At 51.8% G+C, this 11567-nt stretch overlaps 4 protein-coding genes across 4 annotated transcripts; 2 read left to right on the top strand and 2 right to left on the bottom strand.

Moving 5' to 3' along the window:
* On the top strand, window positions 1–679 carry BJX68DRAFT_242936 (RING finger protein). Its single transcript, XM_071041074.1, has one exon. It carries the CDS (start codon window positions 76–78, stop codon window positions 451–453), a length of 378 nt encoding a protein of 125 aa, XP_070896305.1. The 5' UTR covers window positions 1–75; the 3' UTR covers window positions 454–679.
* Window positions 680–4176: 3497 nt separating this feature from the next.
* BJX68DRAFT_242933 (M20 family metallopeptidase) lies at window positions 4177–6181 on the top strand. The gene is made up of 4 exons (XM_071041073.1): window positions 4177–4647; window positions 4697–5505; window positions 5577–5710; window positions 5789–6181. The coding sequence occupies exons 1-4, from the start codon at window positions 4555–4557 to the stop codon at window positions 6028–6030; spliced, it is 1278 nt and encodes a 425-aa protein (XP_070896304.1). The 5' UTR covers window positions 4177–4554; the 3' UTR covers window positions 6031–6181.
* A 30-nt stretch (window positions 6182–6211) lies between these two features.
* On the bottom strand, window positions 6212–8951 carry BJX68DRAFT_242929 (putative 2-methylcitrate dehydratase). The gene is made up of 4 exons (XM_071041072.1): window positions 8399–8951; window positions 7562–8339; window positions 7327–7511; window positions 6212–7272 (listed from the first exon to the last, which is right to left on the bottom strand). Exons 1-4 carry the CDS (start codon window positions 8681–8683, stop codon window positions 6838–6840), a joined length of 1683 nt encoding a protein of 560 aa, XP_070896303.1. The 5' UTR covers window positions 8684–8951; the 3' UTR covers window positions 6212–6837.
* Window positions 8952–9365: 414 nt separating this feature from the next.
* BJX68DRAFT_277733 (DNA cytosine methyltransferase) lies at window positions 9366–11369 on the bottom strand (the record flags this gene model as incomplete). The annotated part of the gene is made up of 3 exons (XM_071048382.1): window positions 10928–11369; window positions 9882–10897; window positions 9366–9807 (listed from the first exon to the last, which is right to left on the bottom strand). The coding sequence occupies exons 1-3, from the start codon at window positions 11312–11314 to the stop codon at window positions 9366–9368; spliced, it is 1845 nt and encodes a 614-aa protein (XP_070896302.1). The 5' UTR covers window positions 11315–11369.
* Window positions 11370–11567: the final 198 nt, after the last annotated feature.

The following is an 11567-nucleotide window of genomic DNA, read 5'->3' as shown; positions in this document are numbered from 1 at the left end:
AAAAAAAAAAAAAATTGGAGGGATGAGAATATTGAGTTAACGAATTTTGGTCCGACATCCAGCCCCATCTGTCTCATGTCCCTCTTTGCGCCGTCCGCGTTATCGCTCTCCGGCTCCACCATACACAACCCGCAAGATCGCAGCAATCATACCCTGCCTCTCCCCTCACCCCCGGAAGCAGCCCACGTTTCACATCCCGATCAATGCACGACAACAGCAGCAACAACGAGGGCGAGAACAGACGACGACCGCACCCGGCCTCCACGTCTTTCAGGTCGAAGAAGACCTGCAGATGAAGAGGACGAAGAAGAGCGCACCAACCTGAGCTCAAGTGGTGTGCTGATCCTCAACCGATGCACCCACGCCTTCCACGCCCGCTGCCTTGCATCATGGTTCGAGTATGGCCAGTACAGATGCCCAATCTGCGCGGACGTCCTCATCACTCCCGAATAATGATCACCGATCACTGAATTTCCCCTTCCTCCTCTTCTTAGCCCCCCACATAACGTACATACGGAGTACGTATGTACGAGCTGTCTACGGGCTCGCATAACATCGCAGTCGGCGTCGGAGTCGGAGTTCTGATCATTAATTCCTCCGTATGTAAACTAGCTATTTCTTATCTAGTTCCAAATATGAGAATGGGCCCTGTCCCGGCCTGGGCTGGTCCCGGCCTTGGCATTCCGTCGCCATTACGTTTTCGTTTCAGGGCTTGTCTAAGGGGGGCATCTGAGGGGGCTGGCCGGGGTGTTGGGGTGTTAAGGCAACGACTTCTTTTTTTTTTCTCAATATCTTGTTGAGAAACAGATGTTATATTCAAGACGCTGTTGTGGTCTCGACGAAAAGGTACAAACTTACGTATGAGGCAGAGCAGATCACTATCAATCCGGTTCAGGCCCAGGTTCCAACTTTCCTCGTCCGGTTTTTGCTCCAGTTCTGTCAGCCAAGACAGCCCGGCAATCCATGGATACAACGACATCATTGCGCCTTATGGAGTGTCTTAGCTAGTCTCACCCCACAGTCACGGGTTACATTAGGCTGTGTTAGTTATTTTGGTTGGTTGGCAGGAGTGTTACGGATTGACCTACCAGATCATCGGCTATTATTTTTCTGGGAATTTGATTTTCTTGCCCGATTTTTTCGTTCTATATTTCTATTTTCGTTTGATTTTTGATTTTTGCCTTCCCGAGTGTCCGTGTTTGCGCCCCGAGGAGAGAGCAGGATTATTGCTTCGGAGTACGTATGGGCTATTCTTAGATGCCCTGACCCCGGGCCGGTCAACCGTTTACAATTGACTGTGGTTGGGCGTAGGCGTAGACTGGCTGGAAGGATGCCTGTGCTTACGCTGTGTGAAGATATTTCGTAGTAGTATGAGGCCTACACTCTATATGCTTATCCCCTGGTTCTCCCGTTTGCCTACCTAGCCTAGCTTCGCAAGCCTTGTGTTTGGAGAATAAAGAATGAACCGAATGGGCTGGCTGGGGATCTGGTGCCAAAGTCTGGAGTCTGGAACCCGTTGGGCGTGGGGGAGAACGCGATCGGGGATGCTTTCCTTGAAAATCGGAGATCTTTTGATTCGATGAGGTAGAATGAAGATTGAGAAAGTTGTATGCAGGGTAAAGGGATAAGAATCCTTATTTCAATTCCGACTGAATTCATATGGGGTTGAGTTATATTTGCTTGTTTGCGGAGAGACCAGGTTAGGTAAAGTGGTGGATATGCAGGAAAAGTATTCCTGCTCAGTCAGTCGGGTGATGACTTTCCCGAGACTGATTAGCGGTAAACGAATTGATGCTGGAGTTGCTTTTTCTGACTGTTGCTTCCTGTTGCTTCAAATTGCTTAATAGGTTGGTTTTGCCGGTGGAGCTTGCATATTGGTGGCCCGTCGGGGTCTGCGTAGATGGAAGGTGAAGCGTAGCCGGGCGACTGCTGCAGGTTCAGTTGGATCGGGTCCACTACTGGCAGTCGAGACAGCAAACCTGGAGTAAGGCTCCCCGATATCCATTCCAATACCGGCATCCCACGTTCAGTCCCTGACCGCATTTTCAACGGGCGTACCAATCGCGATACATTATTCCATCAGACTGCAGATCATGCATGAGGGGTTTTCTTCAATATTTTGCTTTTTTCTGCCTCTTCCAGATCCCTATGCTTGGGCCTACGAGCTGCAGTTGAAGTTATGCATTGTCAATGCATTGTGCACAGACGCCTCAGGTCAGATGCAAACAGGTGTCACCAAGAACCAAGGCCAGGTCAGATTTTGGTTTGAATTTGCCCCAATGAACCGATCAATTGCGGAGGTATATGTGATTGCGTCCGAGCTCCTGCAGCCGCCCGCGTATTGACACCCAATCCGAGCCCTAGAAATGTCGCTGTGCCGTCCGAGCTTGCATTTCCCGCGACAAGAGACGCCAAGATATGCGGAGGATCAGGTGCAGTGCTGTCCTTGGATAGGGTTTCAAGGCGAGTTCTAGATTTATGAAGCAGAGAAACAGCCGCGTCAAGCGATAGCGACTGTGCGAGATGGAAGCAGTCGTGATTGAAATTTCTTCATCGACCAGCACGGCTGCAGATTATTTCGAAAGCAGGGGTAGAAATCCTGGAAGAGGCTCTCTGTGCTGGGTAGTTGATGCCCGATGATGAGTCTCAATCACGAGGCGTTGAACGTCCGCAATACCACTCACTCCAACTCAGAAGAGTGGAAGTCTGGCCCGATATTCACATTCTGTATTCTTCAGCACGGGCTTCCCATTGCAGCCGAAGGTGCAGGTGAATGTGAGGTGTTCTATAGCTGGATGAAGGACCGGTGGGAGGAAGGTCGAGGCGTGTGCCATCTTTCAATCACCTCATTGAATTTGAGCTCGGTCATAGCCCAGGTCTACTCCCAGAGGGCATGTTCCATCAATCGAGCCGCGGCCAATTCCTCTTTCTCGTTGCTGTCTATCCACTCCTGTATCTGTTCAGCCGAACTGTTTACCTTCTGGAGTTCAATAGACCGAGATCGAATCCCATCGTACGACACAAGCGAGATAAGAACATCCGGCGGCCCGACCTATGAGGGGGTTCTGTTCAAGAAAGGACAGATAAGCGCTCGTTAGCGATGCTCCGCTATACATAGCGTCAATTGGGTCGCCCCGAATACCACATCGTTCTCATCTCTACGTCCCGCGTTGGGGAGAATTGCGTGATGGCGCAATTGGGGACTCTCCGCTGAGTGTCAATTGCCCAGGCGACGACTCTTGGTACTCCGGTAAGTTGTGAGTTGGAGGCGAAAGTAAAATGCCATGAACATGGAGAGTCATGGCAGTGGGGCCGCTTGAGACTGATACTCAAAGCGATTGTCCAAGACTCTTAGTGAGGTTAGTGTTAACTTTGCCCCGCGATACCACATTATTTCCGGCTTCGTGGTGGTCTGGGAAGGCTAGCTGTCAGACACCCCGCTATTATGAATAGAGCTGACGAAACAGGGTGCTTAGGAGACGCACGCGGATACAGTCAGACATAACATCGACACGCAATACCGCGAGAACCGCGCGTATCACATGGGCTCGTTGATGGAATATTCCAGAAAACCCAAGCGATGGCGAAAAAGTGCCAAGACTTTCCAAGGGCGGAATCTCGGAGACTTTCGTGATAACAGCCCGAAGGCGATAGCGAATAACCCGGCTCAAAGCGTTCTTGGGAACGAGATGGAGGAACGTACCAAAATAGTTCCAGCTGGGCGTCTTGGAGGACGGAGAGGACAGCTGAGATTCGCCCTCGAAACACCGGAATCAATAAAAATGTTCTTTTCTGACTCCCGGACGATGGGCCCACCTCGCCCCTCGCAACGCCTCCGCCTGGTTCTCAACCACTTTTCCCTGTCGTCGAATCGCATTGCTCAATTGAAACACGTGTGGTATATTGCGAGCGGCTGCGGGGATGAACAAGTGCAACGTTTCTTTTTTTCCGCTCAAGATAGTGATACGCTCAGCTTCTTGGCGTAGGCTGGCCTTGGTCTGGGCCGTCTCTTCGTATTGCCCGTTTTAGAGTGTGTGCTGGGCGGTGGCTGCCTGGTCATCTTCTTAGGCTGAAGGACCGCTAGATCAGCTGCACGCTGCACGCAATGTTGATAAGCGGTTGAACCATTCGAAGGTTGATCTAGGATCCTCCCATCACGATGCGTCTGCAGGTCCCCCCGCGAAATGCCGAACGAACCTTGGAAGGAGGGGTGGCGGGTGGCCGGTGTTCTTTTGATTGGGCAGTCAGATTAGATAAGCATAATCTTTGTGATTGGCTGGCGCAGAGGACAAGTCACGGGACCTGCCATTGCCCGTTTAGGTACCTTGGAGTCCCTGGCATCGACTGGGAGAAGGCTGGGATTTCTTCTGGAGGCTGCGAAAATGTGGATCGAACAAACTGGTCACGTATTGCTATTATTTGTCGTAATACTACTCATTGCGGAGTCATGAAAGACCAGAAGCGTTTTGGAAATACCCAAGTAGGCAGCTCGTCTCCAAGTCGTACAACCTCGGAGATTCGGTGTTGTCACCAACCACGAACAACAGCACAATAATGCACCTCCCAGCATCGCAACTCCGCTTTATCAAGAAGGTGCAGACCACTCTCCGACAGTATGACGATGAGTTGCAAGCCATAAACTACAAGGTAAGTCGAGCTATCCGAATCTAGTACACGACGAAACTGACACCCAAAGATATGGTCCAACCCGGAGGTCGGCTACAAGGAACATAAAGCTCATGACAACATCTGCAGTCTCTTCGATGGGCTAAAATCGAACGGTTATACTGTCAAGCGACACGCATACGGCTTAGAGACAGCTTTTGAGATTGAGTACACGCATGGTGACGCAGCCAATGGCCGCGTCCTAGTCTTCAACGCAGAAATAGATGCGCTCCCAGGTATCGGCCACGCCTGCGGGCACAACCTCATCGCAACGAGTTCAATCGCCGCTTTTATCGCAACCTGCGAGGCGATGAAGTCACTGGCTTCCGCAGACCTAAACTACACCATCCGTCTCCTCGGCACGCCAGCAGAGGAGTCAGGGGGTGGGAAGATCCGGCTGCTAGATAATGGAGCATACAAGGATGTCGACGCCTGTCTAATGCTCCATCCTGCGCCTATGGCGCCCGACAGACCAGACCTCCTTAGTCTTGCAACTGCACCTGCAGGCGGGTTCCTCGCGAATGATAAAGTCAGGGTAACATATACTGGAAAGCCTGCTCACGCTGCCGCTGCACCATGGGAGGGAGTCAACGCCCTTGATGCCGTTGTCGCCGCATACGTAAATATCTCCCTCCTCAGACAGCAGATGCAGCCTACGCAGCGAGTCCATGGGATCATTGTCAACGGCGGCGACCGCCCGAACATTATCCCCTGGTCAGCGAGCGTGGACTATTACATCCGGTCACCAACACTGGCGTCACTGAAGCCACTAACCGAGAAAGTCGTGAAATGCTTTGAGGCCGCGGCGGTTGCGACGGGATGCGAGGTGGGTTTCGAATGGTTAGTCTCGCTACAAGCGATTCAGGGTGACCCCTCCATCTACTAGTCCATCTAACATCCTGAACATCCAGGGGCCTTTCATACTCAGACCTCAAATCCAACACCCCCATATGTGAGAGCTACGTCTCCGTAATGCGTGCAATGGACCACCACGTCCTCTTCACCGCCCCGCCCGGCCAAACCGGCGGAGCCTCGACAGATATGGGTACGTTGCGGAGTTACCCCTCTCAAACGGTTTAGCCAACTACCTACTAGGATCATTCATCTAATAGTTACCACCCAGGAAACGTATCATATGCCCTCCCCGGATTCCACGGAATTTTTACCATTCCCGCGAAAGGCGGAAACCATACACCGGAGTTTGCAGAGGGAGCTAGAACGCTTGAGGCGTATAGACGAGGCATTGATTGCGCGGCTGGTATGGCTGTCGTCGCATGTCATTTCCTGGAGAATGATGGGTTTGCGACGCAGGTTAAGGATGATTTTTTGAGGGCTGAGGCTCTGACGATAGGTGGTAGTTGTTAGGTACCTCGTGCTGCGGGGGGCATTTCGCAGCGCCTTGTTTTGTAGCGAAGGAGAATGTGGAAACTTGGGCTGTTAAGTACAGTGCATACTTGAAGCATATATATTTCTGTTATAGGCAAGTTCTAGTATAGTGTCATAATCATGACATTGGCCACATTCCCATCCTTCCTAGTAGCAGCCCCGATATATTTGGATAGAGCACCTCTGAACCTCCAGGAACATTCTCAGCAGTCCTGTCTGTCGGCTCCCGTAGGGATCTGGAGGTAGCTGCCCCTCCCGTTTGAACGGGTGCCCTACCTCGGGGTAAGGTCGATAGCGAGAAGGTTCTATAAACGGTTGAATTTACTAAGTAGCGGTGAACCAATAAACTTAAAATAGCCAATACTGTCCGTCCATATCCAAAGGAACAGTCTCCGCCACTATAGGTCACCGCTAACCACCTTTATCACTCTAGCTAACTTCGAAGCTCGATATCACGAATGGGATTGAACATAACGAAAGCGATGCGGCCAACCCTAGGAGCAACCCTATACCAAGCCAAACGCCCCCATCAATATTTTCTACCATCACCATTAAACTTAAGCAGATCTAAAAGAGTTGTTGAACTTGCAGATGCGAGGGAATATCAAGAATGCATGGCCGGTTTAGCACATCCGGAGTAAAGTCTAGAAGAGTCATCTTATATTCTCACCCATGATACACGCTATACTGATATCTTATAGAACAGCAAATGACACGGCCAGTGACGACCTAAACAAAGAAACACGAATAAAGTTAAGAAATCTAGTTTTGGCGGACTTCAAGCCTCTAAGCGGTAGGAGCGATAATCGAGTCCTTGACGTAGAGGTCAACGTACTTGTCAACCTCGTAGGCCTCAAGAGCGGCCTTGTCGTTACCGAGATCGACGAGTTCCTTGAGACGGGCCTGGTCGAAGTGAGCCTTCAGGTGGCGCTGGTACTTGTCGAGGATCTCGGGCTTCGCCTCGCTGCGGCGCAGACGGTGGCCGAGGGGTGCCTCGACGACGACTTCGTCGAGAACGGTCCCGTCGTTGAGGGTGACGGTGAGGGCGTTGGGGATGGTGCGCTTGCTGGGGTCGTGGTAGTCCAGGGTGAACTTGGGGTCCTCGACACAGCGGATACGCTTGCGGAGGTCCTCAACAAGAGGGGAGGTTGCGGCCTCTGAGCCATCGGCGTAGTCTTCGGCGGTCAGGCGGTTGAAGGAGAGCATAGTAGCCACCATGTACTAGAACAATTAGTTAGTGTCTATCACCGCCAAAATGCTCCGGCGTTACCGTACCTGAACGCAATGGTCACGGTCTGCAAAGTTGTCCATGGCCTTGAACTGCTTGTCGATGATTCGAATGCAAGCTTCGTGAGTGCGGTTGGTGACCTCCTTGATGTCCGCGGCGGTCTTTCCGAGAGCCTTGAGCTTCTCGTTGATGATTTCGGCGGCCTCGATGGCGGTCTGAGAATGGAATTCGGCTGTTCAACTGTTAGCTTTATTCATGTGATTCTTCAAAGATTAAGCTTACCGGGGTAGGAGACCTTGAAGAGGACGTTCTCCATGACGTAGCTGCCGTACGGGCGCTGGAACTTGAACTTGTTGCCCTTGAACAGGACATCGTAGAAACCCCAGACAGGGGCGGAGAGAACAGTGTGAAGACCACCCTCACCCTTCTGGACCTTCAGAACCAGGTTGACAGCACGCTGGCAAGCGTCACCAGCAGCCCATGACTTCCTGGACATGGTGTTGGGGGAGTGTCTGTAGGTACGGAGACTCTGGCCGTCAACCCACGCCTGCGTGATGGCATCGGCGGTCTGCTTCTCGTTGAGGCCGAGAAGCTTCGAAACAACAGCAGTGGTAGCAACCTTGACCAGGACAACGTGGTCCAGACCGACCTTGTTGAACGAGTTCTCCAAAGCCAGAACACCCTGGATTTCGTGGGCCTTGATCATAGCCTCCAAAACATCCTTGATTGTCAGGATCTTGCCACCAGCAATGTTTCCACCAGCGCGGTTGGTGCGAGAGATCCAGTCGGCGACAGCAAGAATACCACCCAGGTTGTCCGAGGGGTGACCCCACTCAGCGGCAAGCCAGCAGTCGTTGTAGTCGAGCCAACGGATCATAGCACCAATGTTGAAGGCACCGTTCACGGGGTCAAGCTGGTAAGGTGTACCGGGCACGCGAGTACCGTTGGGGACAACCGTGCCCTCGACGACAGGGCCGAGGAGCTTGGTGCACTCCTTGAACTTCAGAGCTTCCAAACCACAGCCGAGGGTATCGAGAAGAACCAATCGGGCAGTGTCGAACTGCGATTGGAATTAGTATACTATCCCGTGCGTTCATAACTACAGGCAGAGCCCCATACCGCGAGGTCAGAGTCCACGTTGTAGTTGTGGATGTAGTCGGCCATGTCCTTGATCTCAGGATCGTAGCCCTTCTGGGCGGCAGCCGGGATCGGAGCGGCGGATTGCAAGGATGCCATGGTTGAAAATCGAGAAACGCGAGGCAGAGCTGGTGAGGAGGAAAGTCTGGCGCTGTTCAGAGCGATGGGAGACGGGGAAGAAGAGGCCCGGGAGAGCGAAGCGATGCGGGACTGGAGATTGCGGGGAGCCCTGTGGGTCAGCCGTCTCAGCGATGAAGAGGCAGACATGATGAAGAAAAGGAGAGGCAGAGATGGAGAAAAGGTTGCAATACTCAATTAGAATTGAGAGAGAGGAGAGATCGCCTGGTCGGAAGGGAAAGATGAGAAGAAAAGAGGGAGTTCGGTCGAAGGCAGGAGTGAAAGGAGGAGGAGAGACGATCGGTCAAGCTGCTCCTCCCGCCGACTGGACCGAGGCCGCTTGTTTTTGTGACGCCTTTGGACCGGCCACTTTTAGCCGGGGTCCCCAACTGTTGCTCTGGCGGTTACACTCGGTGACTTGAGCATCCGATTTCGGAAAATAAATTGGTCTATCTCACCCTGATTCTCTTGTGTCTTATGAGCTATCTACCTAGCGATTATGGCGCTTTTCGGCCCTTCGTGAAAATGTCCTCCTCCTCGAATTGTCCTCCCCGGACATTCCAGTTACCCCGCACGGGCACACCCCAGCCATCACTGCACATGAACCCCGGTGCCATTGGCCTTCCCCCATCGATATCGAATCCTAATCCTCTCCTGAGACGGAGACCTTGTGCCTTGGAGACGCATTGAATACGTATCTAGTTGCCGTTCTCGTCAATTCCGATTCCGATCTTAATTCGCCGAGGATTCCACGGTCGGTCGGCATCCTGCGATCCCGCGGCTAACTGGCCCGACGAAAGTGTGCATGTGGTGACTGTTGGTCTGGAGACTGTCACGGATCCAAAGCTCTGGTCGACTCTCTCATCTCTTGTTCGTCAGTCTGTTGAAGAGATCTGATAATCTCCCCATATATCCCCTTGGCTAATAGAGGTGGCACGGCATTCCCGATCTGCTTGCGCACCTCTCTCGGCCCAAACCGAAAACTCAACGGAAACGTCTGAAGACATGCGAATTCGCGATTGGTGAAGCACCGGGTACCGGATGGATGATAGTTGTTCTCGCCTCCGCCGCATGTAATGGTCCTCACCTGCTGATTTGCATCAAATGGAGGTCTATGTTTTTGCGCGCTACGAATCCTCGCACCTTCGATGTCATGGTCTGGAGTACCAGGCGGTATATTCGAGATCATTTGGTTGATGGTAGCTAAGTCGCGCAGGCCAGACCCTGGTATTCCATGTGTGGGCTTGGGCATCTGGGGTAGCGTTTCTCCCGGTCTAAAGTACCCCAGTTAGCAAAGCTGTTTGTATTCTGCTAAACAATATCCAGCACAAGAAGATCTATTACCTACCCTGCCGCAATAATGATTAGCCTTTTTCGTGACTGTGGCACCCCATACTCCATGCAGTTAAGGAGCGCCCACCGCACTGAGTACCCAATCTCAATGAAATCATGGATGACTCCATAGAAGGTCTCCTTATGCCGCTCAAAAAGACCGCTTGTTTCCTCCATTGTATGGACTCTAGGCTTTGCCTTGCGTATAAGATTTCCACACGAGAATATACAGGCTGAATTCGCATCGTCGTTTGCGCTCTCAATGGTGTGTGCTGGTGAAAATGTCTGACATGGTGGAGACCCGTGGGTAACGTCGACCCTCAGGTACCCTTCATTGTTTGTCAGGAAGTTGAAGATATCGCTTGTCCAGCAATCGGCCTTAGGGAAATTCAAACGATAACTCTGAGCAGCATGACTCGAAATATCGAATGCCCATGTTGCTTCCAGCCCAGCTGCTTCAGCACCACAAGAAACGCCACCAGCCCCGCAAAATGCGTCTCCAAATGTGTATTTGCCGCTTCGCCTTTGCCCCTCGATTAGGTCGGGTTGCTGTTCATTTTCAATATCATCTAGTACAACAATTGGTGTTTGTGGAGCCTTTTCAGTGCCGAATGCTGCAGTTGGCCCACGCCATAATTGCCTTAGGATTGTTGGTTCAACCCGGTATCCAGGGTCAGCCTCACCGTAGCTGAGATATTCAACTGACGTGGCCCCAGATCTGCAATTCAGAATCTCCTTCAGACGGCAGAATAGATGGGCGGGACGTCGTGCTTTCTCATGATCGTTGCTAACATGGCAGTAGTTTGTGAAATGGAGCGGTATAAACTTTTTCACAAAGTCCAGGGCAACTTCAGAGGTTTCATTCTCAACCCACACTAACTCATTTTTCCAGACCGAGCCCTGCGGAATGTAGGTGCCTGCGTGATTCTTTGCTTTGAGTAATCGACGACCCCCAAGAGTTATCTGGCCATCCGACTCTCTCCAGATTGAGCTTATCCGGAGAAATGTGTTGTCAAGAAGCAGCTCCACTGACTGTCCTGGCATGTATACAATTCCACCCACGCAGACATCCTCCAGACGCGTTCTTGTAGGAGGCACGATTTGGTCTGGAGACTTTGCTTTCACGGAACGAAGCCAGTCCTCACGCAGTACTTCGAAACACTCGTCGGTCACATAGTCGCCTTCATGGAGATTCTCTTCACCAGTAAGGTCGATTATCTCTCTTGCCCCTGGAGGAAATGAACTGAAAGGGGCTATTGTTCGTGAATTTTCACGCAGGAAGTATAGCCTGTCAGGGTCATTGTCGATGGAGAGACTGTCAATTGTAACGCTGCTTGCGTCGCTCTCATACTCTTCAACGGAGTGACAGCCACCGTCAATCGAGTGATAGTGGCTGTTATCGCAGTGGTAGGGGCGGGGGTTATTAACGGAGTGGTAGTGGCCGTCCATAATGTAGACCTCGAACAGATACAAGCTTGCAGAGTTCTAGCCAGTAGAGGTAAGACAACTTGGTGGTGGTTCGTTTGGGAGAGCGGGCGTTGAGTCAGTGCTGGCCAGGAAGATGTTGGAAACTAGGCAGGAAAGGTAAAGATGGAAGGCTACAACAACAGATAAATAGACAGAAAGGTAGGCTACAGGGAGAAATACAGACAAGCAAGAGAAAGACCGGCGTTGTTTGTTCCAAGAAGGCTCTCTCGTTCAT

The sequence above is a fragment of the Aspergillus pseudodeflectus genome (assembly GCF_044049435.1).
Source record: "Aspergillus pseudodeflectus strain CBS 756.74 chromosome Unknown BJX68scaffold_40, whole genome shotgun sequence".
Classification (NCBI taxonomy): domain Eukaryota; kingdom Fungi; phylum Ascomycota; class Eurotiomycetes; order Eurotiales; family Aspergillaceae; genus Aspergillus; species Aspergillus pseudodeflectus.
This window is presented reverse-complemented; position numbering and strand designations above follow the sequence as displayed.

Coding starts and splice junctions, on each gene's coding strand:
- BJX68DRAFT_242929 (XM_071041072.1), bottom strand. CDS start 8,683: ATGTCTGCCTCTTCATCGCTGAGACGGCTGACCCACAGGGCTCCCCGC. Junction 7,512..7,561: donor CTTCAAGGTCTCCTACCCCG/GTAAGCTTAATC, acceptor ACAGTTGAACAG/CCGAATTCCATTCTCAGACC. Junction 7,273..7,326: donor ACCGTGACCATTGCGTTCAG/GTACGGTAACGC, acceptor TAATTGTTCTAG/TACATGGTGGCTACTATGCT.
- BJX68DRAFT_242936 (XM_071041074.1), top strand. CDS start 76: ATGTCCCTCTTTGCGCCGTCCGCGTTATCGCTCTCCGGCTCCACCATA.
- BJX68DRAFT_242933 (XM_071041073.1), top strand. CDS start 4,555: ATGCACCTCCCAGCATCGCAACTCCGCTTTATCAAGAAGGTGCAGACC. Junction 4,648..4,696: donor TGCAAGCCATAAACTACAAG/GTAAGTCGAGCT, acceptor TGACACCCAAAG/ATATGGTCCAACCCGGAGGT. Junction 5,506..5,576: donor TGCGAGGTGGGTTTCGAATG/GTTAGTCTCGCT, acceptor CTGAACATCCAG/GGGCCTTTCATACTCAGACC.